The sequence below is a fragment of the Phocoena phocoena genome, chromosome 2 (genome assembly GCF_963924675.1).
Source record: "Phocoena phocoena chromosome 2, mPhoPho1.1, whole genome shotgun sequence".
Taxonomy (NCBI): domain Eukaryota; kingdom Metazoa; phylum Chordata; class Mammalia; order Artiodactyla; family Phocoenidae; genus Phocoena; species Phocoena phocoena.
The window spans coordinates 60,838,051-60,858,263 of record NC_089220.1 but is presented as its reverse complement, the minus strand read 5'-3'; the positions used below and the strand labels follow the sequence as shown (position 1 = coordinate 60,858,263).

The 20,213-nt window shown below is 36.6% G+C and overlaps 1 protein-coding gene across 1 annotated transcript in view; it reads left to right on the top strand.

Moving 5' to 3' along the window:
- The window catches only part of TTC6 (tetratricopeptide repeat domain 6), a 199,394-nt gene that overhangs the window by 54,576 nt on the left and 124,605 nt on the right, over positions 1-20,213 (top strand). The window contains exons 2-4 of the mRNA XM_065871682.1: positions 6,855-6,947; positions 11,720-11,929; positions 17,486-17,619. Of these exons, the coding sequence (XP_065727754.1) occupies positions 6,855-6,947; positions 11,720-11,929; positions 17,486-17,619 (437 nt within the window). The remainder of the gene's footprint in view (positions 1-6,854; positions 6,948-11,719; positions 11,930-17,485; positions 17,620-20,213) is intronic.

Below are 20,213 nucleotides of genomic sequence, written 5' to 3'. Positions count from 1 at the left end.
GTTTCTTGTAGGGCAATTATATTAATGACAAACTCTCTTAGTTTTGTTTATTTGGGAATATCTTCATTCCTCCTTCATTTTTGAAGGATAGTTTTGCTGGATTTAGAATTCTTGGTTGACATTTTTTTTCTTTTAGCACTCTGAATATGTCATCCCACTGCCTTTTAACCACCATGGTTTCTGATGAGAAATCAGTTGTTGATCTTACTGAGGATTCCTTATAGGTGATGAGTTGCTTTTCTCTTGCTGCTTTCAAGATTTTCTCTTTGTTTTTGAATAGTTTGACAGTATGGTTATGGTGTGTTTAACTTCTTTGATATGTAGATGATTTCACCAGGGAAATTTTCTGCCATTATTTCTTCCAATATCCTTTCTGCCTTCCCCTCTTCTTTTGGAACTCTCATTTTGCTTGATGGTGTCCCACAGGTCTCTAGGGCTCTGTTCAGTTTTCTTCATTACTTTTTCTTTTTGTTCCTCAGACTGAATAACCTCAACTGACCTATCTTCATGTTCACCAGTTTTTCTTCTCAGTCTGCTCAAATTTCTACTGAGCACCTCTATTGAATTTTTCATTTCAGTTAATGAACTTTTCAGAATTTCTATTTGGTTCATTTTTATAACTTCTATCTCTTTATTGATATTGTCTGTTTGATGAGACATTATTGTCATACTTGCCTTCAGTTGTTTAGACATGGTGATTTAAAGTCTTTGTCCAACATCTGCGCTTCCCCAAGGATGGTTCTTTTGATTGTCTTGTTTCCTGTGTTGAGCCATACTTTCTTTGTTCTTTGCATATCTCATATTTTTTGTTACAAATCAGTCATTTAAAATAATATAATGTGATAATTGTGGAAATAAGGTCCTCCTTCTCCCCCCCGCCCCAGGGTTTGTTGTTGTTTTTCTGTTGTAGTTCTTATTTTTATTGTTATCATTTAAAAAATTTTAGTGGCTTTCTTGAACTAATTTTGTAAAGTCTGTATTTGTAGTCATGTATGGCCACTGAAGTCTCTGTTTGCTAAGCTTAGTGATCAGGTGATGACTGAATATAGATTTCCTTGAATGCCTGGAACCAATGTCTTTCAGTTTTTGCTAAGGGGCTCTTTTGTGTGTTGGGACACACCTTCAGTGCCCAGGTAGGCAGTTTAGAACTCTGCACTAGCCCTCACTTCCAGCTTGGCTAGAAGAGCCTCAAGGTCAGTCAGATGTGAAAACTTAGGGCTTCTAGCTCTTTTCTGAGCATGTGCACAGCCATTGGTATGTACTTCAGTGCAATGTAAGCGCCTGACAATTAGCTTTTTTGATTTTAATGTAATTGCCTAACATTAAACTTTTGATTCCTGAGGCATCCAATTCAAAGACATCCATCTTGAATAAACACATTGCCAGCTATACAACTAGATTAAGAGCCAGACCACCTCACCCATGAAATTTCCCCTTTTGGAAATCTCTGGTTGATCTAGATAACTGACTGCTTGACTGAACACTTTGATTCCCACCCTTATGTTTTAAATTCATCAATAGTGAGTGAACCTGTAAAACCCTGGGCACCCCACCCTTTATACTAATAAAGTCAGAACCCCAGGTCCATTCTCCCCTCACCCCCCTCTCTCTATCTGCCTGTGATCTCACTGTGTGGCCCCAGGTATGCTGTGTATCTTTCAGGACTCATAAATAATAAGCCTGACTTTTCAAAGTTCCCAGATGGTTTTGCTGAGGTATACCTTGCAATCATAATGGTGCCTCCAGTCAGAGAAATGTCTGTGGGGGCTTGACACAAATAGTATGAGCCCAGTTGAGTGCTCACAAGCATTTCTAGGTGATAGCATCACTACTGATAGGCTGAAACTGACTCAGAACAATCAAACTACACATTTATATGGCCTAGTCACTAAAATATTTATTTTATTGTTATCTTTCTTTTTCAAGGCTACAGCTGAGCTGGACAGAAGAGTATGGGAATAGAAAGTTACAACAGTAAAAAACTAATTGTTCTTACTGAGATTCATTAGTCTTTGATGAACAAGTGCTCCTTAGGTTACTATAAGTCTTTCAACAATAAATTATGAGGCACAGAGATAAACAAGAAAATATGGCCCAGACACAGAAAAAAATTAATAGAAACTGTCGTTGAAGAAGGACATTGGACTTATTAGACAAATACTTTAAATTTTCATATATTTTTGTCTTCATACTTATTTTATTGGGTAGTTTGGAGAGGCTATTTTTGGCCATTTTGATGCCCTTTTAACCTGGCCTTTTGTGCTCAACACAATGGTTTTGAGATTCATTCATTTCATTGCTTATATTAATAGCTAACTTTTATTTTGAGAATGGAATCTTAACCGGTTATTGCTGGTATGAAATTTCATTTGTTGAATTTGTTAGACATGCCTTTTACCTCTACTCTGGTCTGATAGTTTTTCAATTGATTTTCTTTTTTCCACCAAATATATGGTCTAATTAATATATTTCTAGTTACTTTTAACTCAGAAATAGGTTGAATTTTATTGATGATTTTTGTAAGCAATTATTGAAAGGATCATATGAATTTCCATGTTAATCTGTTAATCTCATAAATTGGCAATGAGTTATCCGTCCATTTTGGGGAAAAATTTCCTTTGTCAAGATGCATTGTTTCTAAATATGCTGATTAGATTTGCAAATATTTTAATTGGGGATTTTTGCATTTATGTTTACAAGTGATGTAAGCTGTAGGTTTCTTTATTAAGATGTTTTTATCCATTTTTGACATTTTTATGTTACCTACATTAATATGTGGAGAAATATCTTTTTTAATCATGATATATTTCAATTGTAGAACACATACTCTTCACTCAGATTTTTCAAAATTTATTTCTTTTTTTTTACCATATTCACTTCAGATTGTTTAAATAAATAGAAAATTACAAGTAAAGTAGAGGCCCCCTGTGTACCTCTTTCCAGTAATTCTCTTCCACCTCAGATGTGAACAATATCCTGAATTTGGTGTTCATTGTTGTCATGTTTTTATACTTTAATGATGTATTTATAAAGCTAAAAGGTGGTGAAGAATTTTTTGTAGGATTTCACATTTAAAATTAGCTGTTTAGTTTTTATATTTGTAAAAAGTGTAGTCTCTGGAGCCAGATAGTCTTTGTTTGAAATATTTAACTATAATAGTGAATTTTTCTGCTTCTGTTTTCAGTTCTTTTAGTTTTTGTTTTATGCCCTTTGTAGCTTTGTCATCAGTGCATACTATATGTCTTCTGAGGCACTTGACTCTTTTTTTTTATTATGTAGTGATCCGATTTTTCCTTCTAATACTTCATGTTTTGGAGTCTGCCTTGTCTGATGTTAATATAGCCATGCCAGTTTTCTTATGCTAGTGTTTGCATGTTATATTTTCCTTCATCCTTTTACTTTTAACCTATTTGTGTCTTTATACTTAAAGTAGGTTTCCCATAGCAATTATATAGTAGGATTTTGTTTTTTCTGCAGTGTGACAATCTTTGTCTTTTAATTGGAGTGGTTAGCACCATTTACATGCAAGTATTGATATGGTTGGGTTTGTATTTATATCTTGCTATTTGCTTTCTATTTGTCACATTTGTTCTTTGCCCCCTTTTTCCTCTCTACCTGCCTTCTTTTGATTAATTTTTAGCATTTAATGCTATTTCATACTGTTAGCTTATTTACCTTTTTGTTTTATTGTTTTAGTGAGTGCTATGGGGTTTACAATATGCATATTTTAACTTATCCCAGTAAATCATATATAGTATAAGAAACTTATAGCCATATACTTCTTTTTCCCTTCTTCTGTTATCTCATTTGTGTATACTTCATATCTATACAAGTTATAAATCTCAAAATATATCATTTTTAATTTAAACAGTCTGTTATATTTTTAAAAACTTCAAAAAGGGAAAAAGTCTTTTTTATTTACCCACTCTTTAAATCATTTTATCATTTATTTTCATTGTGTGCATTCAAGTTTTACTCCTTCTGCTTGAAGAATTTCCTTTAACATTTTTTGTAGGGCAAGTTTGATGGCAATACATTTTTCACCTTGTGTTTGCTACAAAAGTGTTTCACCTTCAGTTTTAAAAGATATTTTTTCTGGATATGGTATTCTATGTGGACAGTTGTTTTCTTTCAGTACAGGTACTCTAAATATGTTGCTTTATTGTCTTCTGTCTTGCACTGTTCTGACACGAAACCTGCAGTATTAATTTGTGGTAATTAGTTGCCAGTAATTCTTTATGTCTTTGTACTTATTGTTTCTCTGGATGCTACTAAGATTTTTTCCTGTATTACTGTTGTTTTTTTCTTTTCATTTTGATTATAATGTGCTTGGTGCAGTGTTCTTTGTGTGTTTTTGCTTGTGGTTCATGGAGCTTTTTGCACCAGGGGTTTATAGTTATCAAATTTAGAAAAATGTTGGCTATTTTTTGTACAAATATTTTCTGCTCTCTTCACACCCTCCTTTCTGCGACTCTAATTAAATATATGTCAGTTTGACTGTTAATTTTGTTTCAATTTTTATTTCTCTAGGTGATTTATTTTGTATGGTTTCTATTGCTATGTCTTTAAATGATCTTTTCTTCTGCAGTGTTTTCTCTGATATTTATGCCACTCAGTGAAATTTTTATTTCAGATAGTGGACATTTTATCTGGACATTCCATTTGATTCTGTTTTTTATCTTACATTTGCTCCTCATTATGTTTACATCTTTGAAATTTATAATATTTATGTTAGAAGTTTCAAGATCCTTATTTCTTAATTCCAATGTCTCTGCTATTTCTGGGTCTTTTTCTGTTTTTTTCTTCTGGTTATGTGTTACATACTCATGCCTCTTCATATGACTAGTAACTTTGATTAGGTGCTGAACATTGCAGATTTTACGTTGTAGAGTACTGGATTTTGTTGTCTTCCTTTACAAAGGGTCAGAGTTTGTTCTGTTAGGCAGTTAAGCTACTTGAAGATCAGCTTGATCTTTTTAAGTATTATTTTAAAGTATTATCAATGTCCAGAGAACCTGTTACTCTAGGACTAATGTATGATCCGTCTGAGGTTTGTAATGAATGTATTGGGTTGGCCAAAAAGTTCATTTGGTTTTTTCCATAAGATCTTATGGAAAAACCCAAACAAACTTTTTGGCCAACCCAATACCATGTATTAAGAATGTCTGGTGGGAGATCTAATGACTCCTAGCACTGTGTGAGCTCTGGGAATTGTGGCTTCGGTTCTTTGGTAGTTGCTTTTTTTCCCCCGCCAGTTTTTCTTTGTCTGGCCTCATGGGTTTCACCATTGTACAAGCAGATTGGTGTTCAGCCAAAGACTCAAGGATTCTATGCAGATTTCTGGAGCTCTTTCTCTATGCAGCTCCCTCCTCCCCATAATGTGCCCTACAAATTCTACGCTCTTTGTCTTTTCCTTACTCTAATTTCTGTCTCTTTCACTCAGTGAGATACCTGTGCTCTGTGTGATTTCTCTCTCCTTGTGCTGTGGTCTGGAAATTGTGTAAGGGAGAAATCTGTGGTGATTTAGCTCTTAGCCTTTTTTGTTTCCATTCTCTTAGTCATTATAGTCTTGCACTGCCTGTTGTCCAACCCTAAAAGAGTTGTCCTTATATTTTGTCTAGTTTTTTTTTTTTTTTTTTTTTTTTTTTATGCGTTACGCGGGCCTCTCACTGCTGTGGCCTCCCCCGTTGCGGAGGACAGGCTCCGGATGCGCAGGCCCAGCGGCCACGGCTCACGGGCCCAGCCGCTCCACGGCACGTGGGATCTTCCCAGACCGGGGCACGAACCCGTGTCCCCTGCATCGGCAGGCGGACTCTCAACCACTGCGCCACCAGGGAAGCCCATTGTCTAGTTTTATAGTTATTTTTGACAAGTGAGCAGAAGTAGAAGCTAGTAACCTCAGTTGAATCTTTTTAATTAAGCAAAGTTAGAAAAGCAGTATTTTAAAGTACAAGGAATGCTTATATTTTGCTACTGACATTACTAAAAGGCTAGAGGAGAAAGGAACCTTAAAAAGTCATGAGCATCCATTTTAAGGATGATAAAACTGAGGTAAAGGGAAGCAAGATAACTTGCCTGTTGCTGTCAGGTCTGTGACATTACAATTTGGGCAGGAGCTGCGTCTCTTTATTCCTGTTCATTATTGGACACTGTAGTGCACTATCTTTTTACCACTGCAACTGAGTTGAGGATATATCATAGCAATTAGCATTAGTAATGATAAAAATGACACTAACAGTTCTACTCATTAACATTTTAAAAAAATATTTATTTATTTATTTATTTATTTGGGTGCGCTGGGTCTAGTTGCGGCATGCAGTTTGTTGCTGCGTGCGGGATCTTCGTTTTGGCTTGTGGCATCTTTAGTTGTGGCATGTGGGCTCCTTTAGTTGTGGCATGCAGGCTCTTAGTTGTGGCATGTGGGATCTATTTCCCTGACCAGGGATCGAACCCGGGCCCCCTGCATTGGGAGCACGGAGTCTTAACCACTGGACCACCAGGGAAGTCCCCTCTATTAGCATTTAAAGTATATTTATATTCCTTCTCGCTCTTGGTTAGATTAAATTTTACTTTAGATTTTATCTTTCTTGCTCAGCCATTTAAAAGCAGCATTTTATGGTATCTGATTTAATACTACCTAATTGTCTTATTAAATCTGATGATATATCTATAGAGCCCAGTAATTTAAAAAGCCTTAAAATTGGAACGATAGGCACAATATTTTTATTGTATCTTTTGTTCTATATTTCTCACTTACTGCATCATATTGACTAGCATTTTACTGCATTGAAGAATATGTCTCAGTGATTTTTAAAATTGACATTATTTTAATTGTTTTCTTTTTCTCCTTCAAGGATATTTCTTTAATGGGAAAAGTGTACTGGCCAAAAACACCGCAAGTGCAAGCAGAGCAAGGACTGCAGATAAGTATTAAGGAACCTCAAATGGTAAAGTCTTTAATAAAAAATCCTCCTTGCCTATATTGAAGTAATAGTCTGCTTCTGTTGCTTGAATGTTTATCTAGAGAGTTTAAAAAATTCTCCTCTGACTTATTTTAGAGGCGTGTTTAACTCTAAGCACATCTAATCTAATACCACATTGAGAGTCTTGGCTATTATGGCTCACCATTGCTGCCTATCATAGACCTTCGGAGCTAAGGCCCAAAACTCATTTCAGAAGGAAAAGATTTTAACAATTCTCGTCTAAAGACATTTAGATCTAGAAGGTAGCTGGAGAATTAATTAAAAATTATTAGCTTCTAAGAAAGCATCACCTTATTCTTTATTTACCTAGAAGAATTCTGAAAAGCATTGACAAGGGGCATATTTTGTAGAGAAATATGGATACTTGGTGACAGAAGTTTGTTTCAGAAATAGAACTTCTTTTTCATCCATCACTGGCAAAATACTTATGGGATTCAAAGCAATCTGGAGCACATTCTTTGTGAATGGGAAGTGCCTCCCTGTGTGTAGAAATCCACATTTACATAAAACAAATGATGGCACGATGATCTTTTACAAAGGATTTGTAAAATGATATCATTAAATAACAAGCTCCTTTATTTCCTGAAAATATGATTCCACACACATAAAAATTCAGATCACAATTCAGTTTTAGGATAATATATCATGTTTAGAAAATGTATTGAATCTTTTCTTTTCACAAAAATCATGGATCCTGTAATGTTAGAGTTACTACAAATGGTTGACTACTAGAGTTTGAGATGCTTCTGGGTTGAGATCATGTATTTTTCTCCTCTGTATTCTCATCATCTGTCTCAAGACCCAGGATATATGGTACAATATGTGGATAAATCAATTTTGAAGCCTTACCACATATGCTATGGGCTTAAAACTGATATCTAGGGTAGCTGCCTCTAGGTGACACCATTTACAGGTAGATATCAAAACCTCTGAACTGTAAGTTTCTAATAGGTATAGTAAACTGATAATACAAGATCAGTTAGGTTCAGAAAAATAGAAATCTTCATTAGTAGGATAAACTTGACTTAATACCATTCACTGAATATTCATATGAAGTATTAAGAAAAGATTATTCCATTTTGAAGGAAACTATGAAAAAGGCCAATTATCAGATACCTAGCTTATACATCATCTTGATTATTTGGAATAAACATTTAAGCAAAAATATTAATTGCTTTGTAATTCTGTAGGAACCATACCCTCAGCTTTGACATTTACAAGCAATTACTGGACCTCTTCTGGTCACTGGCTTTTTAAGAGGAAGTTTCCCACTTCTTTAGAGGTATAATACCTTTTAAGCTGATACCTGGCCATGGTAAAAAAGCTCCTCTGTGGTATCTTTAATTCCAAACACATTTTTGGGGTACCTGCTCTGTGCCAGAGAACAGAACTCTATCTGTTCATTGTACCTATCCCTTAGACTTGTAGATGCTTCCTGGACTGAGATTTTGTCTGTGCAGCAGTGGCCAGCAAGCACCCATCTGGAGAGGGCCTGCTCTTTCTAAGTGGTACCAGGCACCCTACCGTTAGAGCATGGCAGCCTCAGCTGTGAGCATTCTCAGTGCCACAGGCCAGAGTGCTCTTAGTTCTTTGATGTAATTTATTTTCTTTTAAATAAGAACATTCTTAATGCAATATCTTTCCAAGTACCCACCATTTTAAATATAATTGTTTTCGAATCATCATGGAGAATGATTTCCTCTCATACTTAACAAAAAAATCAAGGAATTCATTCATTCCTTTTCCTATGATGTGGTGAGCATTGTTTTAGACATGGTTGATACAAAGATAGAAAATACAGCTCTTGCGCTTGAGGAACTCATTGTATAGAGTAGACCAGTATATAAAGAGACAAAGTACAATACTGTTTAATAAATATTCTAAATAGAGACTAATTACATAGTAGAGAAAAAATGTATGTAATTTCCTTTCATTCATTCACAAATAATTGCACAAGTTCTACAATGTTCTAAGTGCTTGAGGTATAAAAGACAAGTGAGACACAATTTCTTTTTTAAGGAATTCTCAAACTTGAAGGTTTTGAAGTACTCAAAATTTTTGGTCTTAGGATGGCTTTAAACCCTTAAAAAATATTTTAAGGACCCAAAGGAGTTTTTGTTTGTGTGGATTCAATCAACCAATATTTACCATACTAGAAACTGAACCTGAGAAAAACAGAAATTATTTATTCATTCATTTAAAATAATAACCAGCCTGTTACGCATTAACATAAAACATATTTTTAGGAAAAGATAATGTGCAAAACAAAACAATTCAGTGAGAAGAGTAGGACTGTCTCACACTTTTTGCAAATGTCTTTAATATCTGGTTTAGTAGAGAGCTAGATTCTCATATCTGCTTTTGCATTCAATCTGTTGTATGTGTTCTTTTGGTTGAAGTATATTAAGTAAGTCTAGTCTGATACAGATTAGAAGGGGCTCATTTTAATAACCTTTTTTTTTACATAGTTATGGATGGTTGTCTTTGTTAATACACCAAAACTCCACAAGTGATAGTTTCTTAAAGATTAGTTGCAGTGGAGAATCTGAAACCAGATAAATGAACTTATTGTGTATCATTACTTTAAAATTAATTGATCTACCTTGCTCCTTGAACAGACCTTTAACCCCCTGCATGATTTTGTACCTCATGTGTTAATTACTTGAAAAGTATTGACTCACTGTTTTACTCCTCAGTACTTTTTCATCATCAATGTAAATGTCAACACAGTGAAAAAGGAAAATAAGCCTTAATATTATTATGAAAATAATTCTGACATTGTAGATCCCCTGAAAGGGCCTAAACTGTCAGGAGTCTGTGGAGCACATTTTGAGAACCAGTAGTCTACTGTGTGGGCTAAAAAAAGGGTAAGAGAGTACAATTTGGATTCAGGTTGTTTAGGTTCAAACACTGTCCTGCTACTTAGTCTCAGTATGACCTTGGGCAGGTTACTTAACTAAGCCTCAGTTTCTTCATCCATAAAATGGGATTACAAAGAGTTCCTCTACTTCATGGAGTAGTGGTGAAGATTAAAATTAAATGAGGTAATGCTCATATATGTTGACAATTATAGTGATGATTACTTAGACGAATGTAATATAGTATGATATATGCTAAAATAGAACAGGCCACAGGGTAGTGATAAGATCACTAATGGCTTTCTGGGTAGGCGAGGCTGGCAGAGTTCTGAGAGGGTCAGTTGAAGCTGGAGGATTACCCTTTCCCTCTCAAGCTTTTGAAGGGTGGAACCTTCATCTATTCAGTCTCCCCAGCTAGACCCTGGTAGAGTGTGTTGAGGAAGCTAGGAGCAGACGAGGTCAAAAGAAAGGGAGTGATGAACAGTTCCAAAAGCTATGGAACATAAAATGAATGAGTTTGTCATAGGTAGACAATATAGGCTCATAACACATGTTACCCTTGTGTAGCTATTCTGCCATTTTATGGAAGGACTTTTTTTAACCCCTTTTTTACCAATGAGGAAAATGAGACTAAAAAGGGTTAAAGTAACTTGACCAAGATTACACATCTATTGATAGGACACATCCAGGATTTGTATTAAGTCCTGTCTAGTTACAAAGCTCTTACTCTTTCCCCAGCACCATTGAGTAGCTTTATAAAAACACGAGCTCTAGATTAAAGTTATGTTTTACAAAAGTATATTTCTTGGTTTAGCCATCCTTTCCTACATAATAAAGAAACTTAAATAGTATTTGGAACTACTATATGCCATCTTTACCTTTTATTTTACTTATTAGCAAATGAGTGTGCCAGAGAGCAAAGTGATACAATTGCATTTTCAAGTCATTCTATAAAGTTCAGATTCTATGTAAATCAGACTGGTTTTCTCATCTCTTAATTTGAGGCAGTGCTCATAATCGCAAATAATCTTGGTTTAAAATTGGGTAATACCCAAAATATGTCTATAAAGATACTTTCTTAAAGGCTTGGTGAGATGCACATTAAGTCAGTGAGACCTTTTTTTTTTTTTCTGCGGTACGCGGGCCTCTCACTCTTGTGAGATGCTCCTCTCCCATTGCCGAGCACAGGCTCTGGATGCGCAGGCTCAGCAGCCATGGCTCACAGGCCCAGCCGCTCCGCGGCATGTGGGATCTTCCCGGACCGGGGCACGAACCCGTGTCCCCTGCATCAGCAGGCGGATTCTCAACCACTGCGCCACCAGGGAAGCCCGTCAGTGAGACCTTTTTAAGAAACACAAAACAGGTTTAGGGGTGATATTTTGTGAGAATTTTTCATTAGGGCTTGGCATGGAGCTGGGGTGTCTGGGTGGTCTTCTTGGGGCCTCTGTGTCAGCTCTTCTCTGAGGGACTGAAGTCATGCTTCTGGAAGAACATTTGGCTAGCAGGCATCTCATTGCTTAGGACCAAAGAACCTCAGGTTGGGCAGAGGTCATATATTTCAGTGGGCCTTGATTCTGTGTGAGTGTGGGTGAGAATCAGGGTAAGATTGGAGTCTTGTTATTTCCTTAGAGTTGTTGCATAATACAGGGGGGTAGCAGTATTTTCTGAGACAAGGGCCAAGGAAAATAATTTGCTACGCTTCATGTTTTTCTTAAGTCAATTTGAGTTTCTTTTTCTAAATCTTCACTTACTACCTCTGCTTAATTTCAGTCACGCATTTTCATGGTCATTTGTTGTCAGAGAGAAAACATTGCATAACTTAAAACTTTGGAAGGACCAATAAAAAGAGCGTATTTGTACATTTACGTTTCCCAACAGAATGTGCTTGAGAAGCTTCCTGAAGCTGTATCAAGTACTTTCCAGATTGAACAAGAGGACGTATCGAAACGGGGAGTCTCAGATGCAGAAAGCATATTATTTAAGCCTCAGGAAACTTTGGAAATTCAGTCAGCAGATGAATCAAGTAAACCTTTGGAAGGTGAACAGCCCACTGGTGATTCAAAAACAACCAAGCAGCTGTCTTTAAAGGTAAAACACTACTTATGTTGGAAACAGAGTTATGAAAGATGAGGATGTGTAGGTGTGAAGATATGGCCCAGAAAGGGCCAAGGCCTGTGGGAGGGTTCACCCTGAAAAAAGGACCTTATATGTGAAAGCTGCTCATTTGGGAGAAGGGGACTTCTGTTTTCTCAGAGATTTTAGTCTCAAACCTAATTGGAACTCTGGGGAGAGAATAAAGATTTTTAAGGAGTGAGGGAACCGCAGGGCTTTCAGAAATTGACCAAGAGTCTTCCTTTTACCATCTTGAGAGTAAGGAACCTGTAGCCCAGGGACCTGGACTGGGTGAACTTTGTAGCCTTTGCCCCATTTAGGTTTATCCTACTCCCTGAGTTTTTTCCTACTGTGAGAATTTTATTTTATTTATAATTTTATTCCACTTTATTTATGCATAATTTTCATAATTTTACCATATTTGTATATTGCCTTACTATTATCTACTTAGTACATTTCTTTAATTTGAGTCACTTTTTGACTTGAATAAATGAGTTTATTTAAAAATAGATATATTATTATTAGGATTTTTAAAAAAGCCACTTTTTCCTGAACCACAGCTTACTATCTTGGTATTATCTCCAGCAGTCTATTCTGACACATTTAGATGGATACCCCTTCTTGCGTAAACAACTTTTCTAGTCAGTCCCTCTCCTTCTGGGTTTCCCTCTCCCCACCAATGACCATGGTCCTACTACTGTGCTTCGCCCAAGTGAACTAGCCATTAACAGTTCTTCAACTTTTGCCCCAAAATCCCAACTCTGAAACCTTAGATTTATCCATGACCTTATTGTTTTCTTGCCTCTCACAAAATAATCAGCCTCCAAGGCCTAGATTCCTCGTAAATATTATTGCTTATAATTTTTTTCTTCATTTTACAGTTGACCTTATGTCTGGATTAGTACAGTTGCCTCCTGGTTTTTATTCATTTCTCAAGTCCTACTTTCTTAGGTTCATCCTGCATGACACTAGCATACGGATCTTCCTGCAATAATAGATCATAAGGAAGATCCACAAGTAACCACTGCTGTCGGGGGAAGGGACTTATGCTGTGATTGGTGAATGACTCCATCAGAAGTCATGCTGTCTTCCTAAAGCTCACATTTGGGGTATGAAGTGAAGCTTGCCAGGGCTGAGTAACCCCACTCATTGCTAACTACTGCAGGTGCAGCCTGTGTGTTAGGCTGACACCTTCTAGGTGTGGAGAACTTAGAAGGCATCTTTTAAAACAATGGCATCTTGAAAGAGTGTTAGGTTTGTGGGTACAGGTAGTGTTTTTATCTATTCTCCTACCTGAGCATTGGGACTTTGGAAATAAAATGAGGGGCAAATGGTTAGCTACTAAATGTGTCAAAGAAGGAAATGGATTTTCTGGACAGTGATTTAACCACAATGGCCTGTCAGGAATTTGAATCCCTCACTGAAAAAGTCCCATAATGTTCATTCTTTCGGTTTGCTGTGGCTGATATTAAATATTATTAAGAAATATGCAAAATTATTTATTTTTGCTAAAAACAGTCATTTCCTAAGGTAACTAGAATTTATTGAGTGCTTACCACGTTTCAGCCACTTTGCTAAGTATTTTACATATGTTATCTTTTTTTTCCCCCTGATAACAGCCCTATTATTACTCTCATTTTATAGTTAAAAAATATGAGTCATGAAGAAGATAACTAATTTGCACAGGTACAACCGTATGGCTAAGTTGTAGAGTCAGGACTTGAACTGAGGTGGTCTAATTCTGGATCTTTCACTCTTTGCCGCTTTGCAGCACTGCCCTTTTATAACAACAATGAACAGGTATCTGGTTAAGTACAAGACTCACAGTGGCAAAAATGACTATGGATGGAGTGTTCCTCACTTAACTAGGGGGAATGGTTTGATGAGAGAGACTTAGAGAACAGATTAAGAGGATTCTAAACTGAAACCAGAAGCGTTTCAAAAGGAGGAGAAGAGAATGTCTGATAAGACTTTATGGTTTATAGTTGTGGGATATTGTGGGACACATCCGAAATGCCAGAGAAAATAGTGCTGGAAGTTTGCTGACTCATCCCACCAAATCTTCACCTTGGATTTCTTTTATTTGTGGTAACATCTCAAGATCAGTCATTATCCGTGAGCTTTACCCTGTTTGGACATTTGAGGCCATAATATTAGTCTCTAGCATCTCTGGCACAGGAATGAGGAACAGTATACTCCAGCAAGCCAGGCCAGACTGGGGGGACAAGAAAACTTCTTCTCATATCACTCAGAGAAGTGTGATAAAGGAGAAATGCAGGACTTTCACTGCTCAGATACATGCCAGACAGTCTCATTCAGCAAAAAAAGTAGAGAATTTAATCAGTTGTTACTTTATTGACCATTTCTATCCTTAGAAGCTCATTAGTATGATAAAGGTTATTAGGTCTCTGGTCTAAGTCATGACCAACAAAAGGAGAAATTAGATAATAGCGACTCTGTGAAGAAATGACTGACAGAAGAACCGATGAGAGGATTGTTGAGCATTTTAGGAGGGAAAAAGTCTGTAAAAAAATATATATAACTAGCACATGTCCTGAGATTCTAAGTAGAAGGAAGTTTCAGAGATGTGGGATACCCCAAACCCGCCCCCCCAACCCCGCAAATTTTCATAAAACAATTTTGAGTGATCTGTTGCATTCAGAGTTTTAAAAGTATACAGAAGATGAAAGAAGAAACACATATCCATAGATAAACATAAAAGTGGCATGTGGCTATAACAATTATATCAGGAGAGCTAAGATCCAAAATGGGTTGAGGCCTGTGAATAATGCTAAGAATAAGAAAGTATTTTTTGGTGTTAGTTTTGGAGCAAAGAGAGAAAAAAGGAAGGATAACCCTGTCATTATGGATGAATAGTGTGATGACAACGGATGACAGAGTGGTCTTAATTTATTTTTGGAGAAAGGTTGAGGTTTTAAATAAACAGAACTATGACAAAGAGAAAGGGAAGCTGATAAAATGGTACTTTGCTTCTCTTAAATCTGACAAGGAGGATGATCCTTAGTTTAGAAAGAAGAGAAAAGAATTGAAAAAAGAAACTTGAAGCCCGAGGTTGGTAAAAGATTTTAAGAGTTAGCTTAGATATCTGATCCTGTTGGCTCAGATAGATAGGTTTAAGCCTGCTGTGCCCCTGTCAGCAGTGGCTTTGAGGAGCTGCTGCCATGGGAGAGGTGCTAGGAGCCTGGAGACTGGCAACTGCAAATCTGAGTTGGGTTTTTTTTTTTGCGGTACGCAGGCCTCTCACCGCTGTGGCCTCTCCTGTTGCGGAGCACAGGCTCCGGACGTGCAGGCCCAGCGGCCATGGCTCACAGGCCCAGCCACTCCGCAGCATGTGGGATCTTCCCGGACTGGGGCACGAACCCGCGTCCCCTGCATCGGCAGGCGGACTCTCAACCACTGCGCCACCAGGGAAGCCCTGCAAATCTGAGTTTTATTTTTTCTTTTAAGAGTAAGAGTTATGGTTTCTGTAAGGTGTGCACTGACCTTGGACAAAACTCTGGAATGATTAAATGAATCATTAAAATAATTGTGTTTGAACCCTTATAAAAGGAAGGAGTAATCACCTGGAGCCAGCATGGGTTCCCTAAGGGCAAGCCATGGAAGACCAACCTTATTATTTATTTACTTTTTTGAGAATTACTAGAACGAACATAAGAAGAGTGTCAGACCTGGGGGTCAACACACGAGTATCATGGGGAAGAGCCTGGCATACCAGAAAACTTAATAAATATTAGTTATTGTTATTATCTTTTGGATTTCAGCAATCCATTTATGAAAGCCTCCTGATGACAATTTTGTAGACAAGATTACAATCGGGTGAACTGCCAGGTGGATTTATAACTAGTTATGCAAAGGACAATTAGTCATGAAAGTCCCTAGTGGACTGTTATAGGGCTGTGTCCAATTCAGCTTATTTTCTGATAATTTGGTTGAGAATATGGAAGATTTACTGATTGGATTTGCAGGTAATGTCCAAAATGTGACTGATAAGATTTGCTTGGTCAGACCTCAGGTGAAATTTAATTGGGATAAATGTATGTATGGTTCTTTCTTTGGTTCCACAAACTAAGTGCACAGATATGGGATGGCATGACTTAGAGCAAATGTGGACAAGACTTCACGGTTCTAAGTTATAATTTAGGTTTGTGATAGGAAGACATGTGCAATCATACTTTGCATTGATTGATGATTACCATAAAAGAGGATCATCTTTCTCCTGGTGGATCTGATCACATCGCACCTCAAATATTGTGTTCAGATCTGGGTGTCCAACCCCAGGAGAGACACTGACAAATTGGAGACTGGAAGAGAGTGCTCAGGATGACAAGAGTATTTCAAAACCATGTCATGTAAGGTAGAGTTGAAAGGACTGGGGATGCTTATGTGGGGGAAAAGAATGCCCAGGGGAGTCAACTGTATTCGAATATTTGTCTGTCAAATGGAAGAGAACCAGATCATTCCTGTATGATCCTGATGTTTGAATTGAGACTGGTGGATGAAAGTTGTTAGGCTCAGTAATAAACAAACAAAAATTCTAACAACTGGAAAGATTTCAAAGAGAAAGTGGCTACCTTTGGATTTATCCAGGCCCTCTGTTTCTGATCATGTTCAAGTCGGGATGGATGGCCTTTGGTGGAGATAATATAGAGGAAATTCAAACATGAACTGGATGGTGAGACGGAATACCCGTACTCTGAGCTTTCCTTACTCATCATCACTTCCTTACCAAAGACATTGCAATAGCTCTCTGCTTACAACTGCATCGAGCCCAAACCCTCTACCTAATTTAGAAGAACCTCCCTTTATCTGGCCTCCTTCTATTTACTCAGTCATTCTCTGCTTTCCCCAAGGAACACCTCCCTGCTTTCTTCCTTAAATCTAGTCTCAAAAAAGGACAGAGCAACCCACAGAGAAAAATATCTTTAGATGAACTATTGCCATGAATTCTGCAAATTTCCTAAGGAATCTAGGAAAACAATACTCCTAATACCTGTAATGATTAAAAGGCAATTATTTAAGAGACAAAAATGCATTTGATTTTTCCCAAGCAGTGGAAATAGAAAACAGTAAAACTGTAAGAGGCATAAATTGGTGAACATTGTTCAAAATAGTTCTATAAAGTATTAAAGGTCATTTTGGCTTGTGCTTGCAACCAGCAGTCATGCCAAACTTTAAGTAGCTAAAGGTAAGTTCTATTAGAAATACCAATCAAGAATAGTAGATTTATGGAGGGAAAAAAATCTTATATTTTTCTTTAATAGTTTTAAGGCAGTAAATAGAATATTATGAATAAATATGGTACTAATATTTTTATTGCTATGAAGGTGTATATGGTAGAATTTAGGAAAAAATTTAGAAGAACATATCAACTCCACCTTTAGGATTTATATTCTGTTATAAAATACACATAGAAATTAGGAGTTTAAAAATACCGTGCACCATTAAATAGAGAGAAAGATCTAACGCTTGGCTACAGCTTTCCTTAATGGCGCATTTTATGTTTTTTCCAAGGTGAAATCATCAGAATTGTTGCAAATCAAAGGAAAAGAAGTTAAGCGAAGGCGGAAAAGTAAATTAGGAATTACACAACAGAGACAAAGAAAGGTTTCAAAGCCCCTGTGTGATCAAAACCTACCTAAGAAAAAGTAACTTCCTTAACTTTTACAAATTTAAGTGTCTGAAGAGAAGTTATTCAGTAGTAGCGTTGATACCTGAAAGTGTGTTTTTAAAGGAAAACTAAATGTTTCAGGAATTCGTGTTGAGATCCAACTTAAACCTTCTCACAGGAAGAGTTGGTGGCAGATAGTACAGTTAGGGATATGTATGTTGTACTCCACACTTTTTTTTTTTTTTTTTTTCTGGCCATGCCACATGGCACGTGGGATCTTAGTTTCCTGACTGGGGATGGAACCCGCGCCCCCTGCCTTGGAAGTGTGGAGTCTTAACCACTGGACCCCCAGGGAAGTCCTCCACACTTCTTTCTACTCTTTTTTTTTTTTTTTTTTTGACCAATATACTTAGTTTAATGACATAGCAATAGCTAGAATAAAAATATTAACATGTTAGATTTGATATTTTTGGTCACTGAAGTGCCTGATTTGGATTAACTGCTCATTATATTTGTTAATTTTGTTATGATAAAATAAAAGACAACCCAGCACAAAATGTCCATAGGCCAGTCGATTTGGAAATTTAGACGGCCTTATTTTTCTCTGCTATCATTTCATGTTTCATTCCCATCCCCCCACATATTTTCAATAGGGTTTCTTTTTACACAGGGGTGCAACCATAATTTTGAATAATACTGTGTAAATGCAGTTTAGATTTATGGTCTATCTTTTGCCAGTCATCTTGTTGAAACTTATTTTCTCCTTATTTTTCCACTAGGTTTTTATGGGTTGGTTTATTCTAGATTCTTCTTCAAATTATTAGCTTTTGTTGTTGCTTAGGGCACTGAAAAGTGTGCAGGACATGGAAGGCAGCCTTTTTATGGCCAGCCTAAACTTTGTAAATGGATATGACTCACAATTTAGTAGCTGAGAGTAGACTCATGGGAAAAGAATTCCAAAGTTTATGAAAGAGTCAAATTGGCATTTAAGTGACCCTGTACATGCCATTGCTTATCTGCATTGCTTTAAGCTCATTTAGTTAGCAAGATTATGTATTAAAACAAATAGTGACAGCAGACAACAAGTATTTTACCTTCAATAAATAGTTACTGTCAGATTATCAATGAAGCAGAAACTTCTTGATTTTTTTTTTCTAAAAAACCTTGCATTTAGTGCATTAGGCAAAGTAGTGTGGCCACACACAGAGAGAGTCTTTTCTTTTTTATGTCTTAGTGTTTCAAAGAATGACAAATAGTCCTGTTTAAGGAGAGTGTGCTATAAAAACACACAGCCTTTCTTAAGCATGCCAAAAATATTTGTAGATCTTCTTGATATATATAGTACTGTGTTAATTCATTTACTGTGTTAATTCATTAAAACTGAAATCAGAAATCACCATTATAAAGAAATAAGAATGAGGTGCAGAGGAATAAAAATCTGATATTTAAAAAGTTTATATGATAAAAGAGAATTTTGGAAAGTCTTTTATTCACTGCTCCTTTTTCTTAATCAATTTTTAACCTAGATTTTCTCACCAGTGACTAGCTTCCAAATTAAATTGTTTCCTTAGGAATTCAGCCATCCCTTGAAAACACAGTGTTATTTAGCTCAACCAAGGGAGATTCACTTGCAGATCTATATTATTAGAGTATGATGGGAACATAGGAATTCAGATTGGTTCTGATGCTTTTTTAAGGAAAAAAGAAAAATCTGTAATGTAATCTCAAGAACATTCCACTAGCCAGGACCTGTCCCAGATAGAATGAAGATGTAGGTGAGCTTGACATCAGAACTCACCTTTTTCTCTCCTCTTTTTCTTCCCAGTCCGTTCTTAGGAACCCTGAGTGCCTGGGGTCTTTGGCTTCCTGGAGACCCATTTTCACTCCCCGAGTTATGTCTCTTTGTCTCAGACATTTTCAAATGCTTTAGATTTACCTCTCTTTTTCCTCCTCCACTTAAAACATGTTTCAAATTTCATGTCCTGTATTTTTTTGGGGGCCCTATGCTGTTTTGGAAATGACATAAACCCACTCTCTATTAGTGATTCAGTGATGTACATATTGTGCCTAGCAATGGGTTAGATGTTATGCAGTGCAAAATAAATAACAACAGCAATAAAAAATAAACAGGCATTTCTTGAGAGTTTCCAGAGACCAGGAAACTGTTATTGTTATCAATTTTTTATAAGGCAAGGGTTAAGAATTTTTGTTTCTCATTTTGCAGAAGACCTTCAGAGAGACCAGTAATAGAGTTTGCAAGTGTTAGAATTAGGATTCTGATCCAGGGCCCCAGCTAACTCCAAAAGTCTATATTTTATACTATGCAAAGTCTATAATTTATACTTTGCTTTATACTAGCATACTTTATACTATGCTTCTATCCAGGTATGTGGAGTGGTCAGTGGGTCGGATCTGCATTAACCCATTAGATAAAGGGTCAGAATGGGTGGGGACAAGAATAGGAGAATGTATGAAAAAGAGATTTGTAAGAAAGAAAAAAAAAAGTAAAGTTTGCAGAGAAGTTTTGTCCTTGAGTTATTGTTTGGAAAGTGTTTAGACATGGACAAAAAGATAAAGCAAACATATCCATAACTTAAAGAACTGAGAGGTCTTTTCTGGCCCTGTGAATTG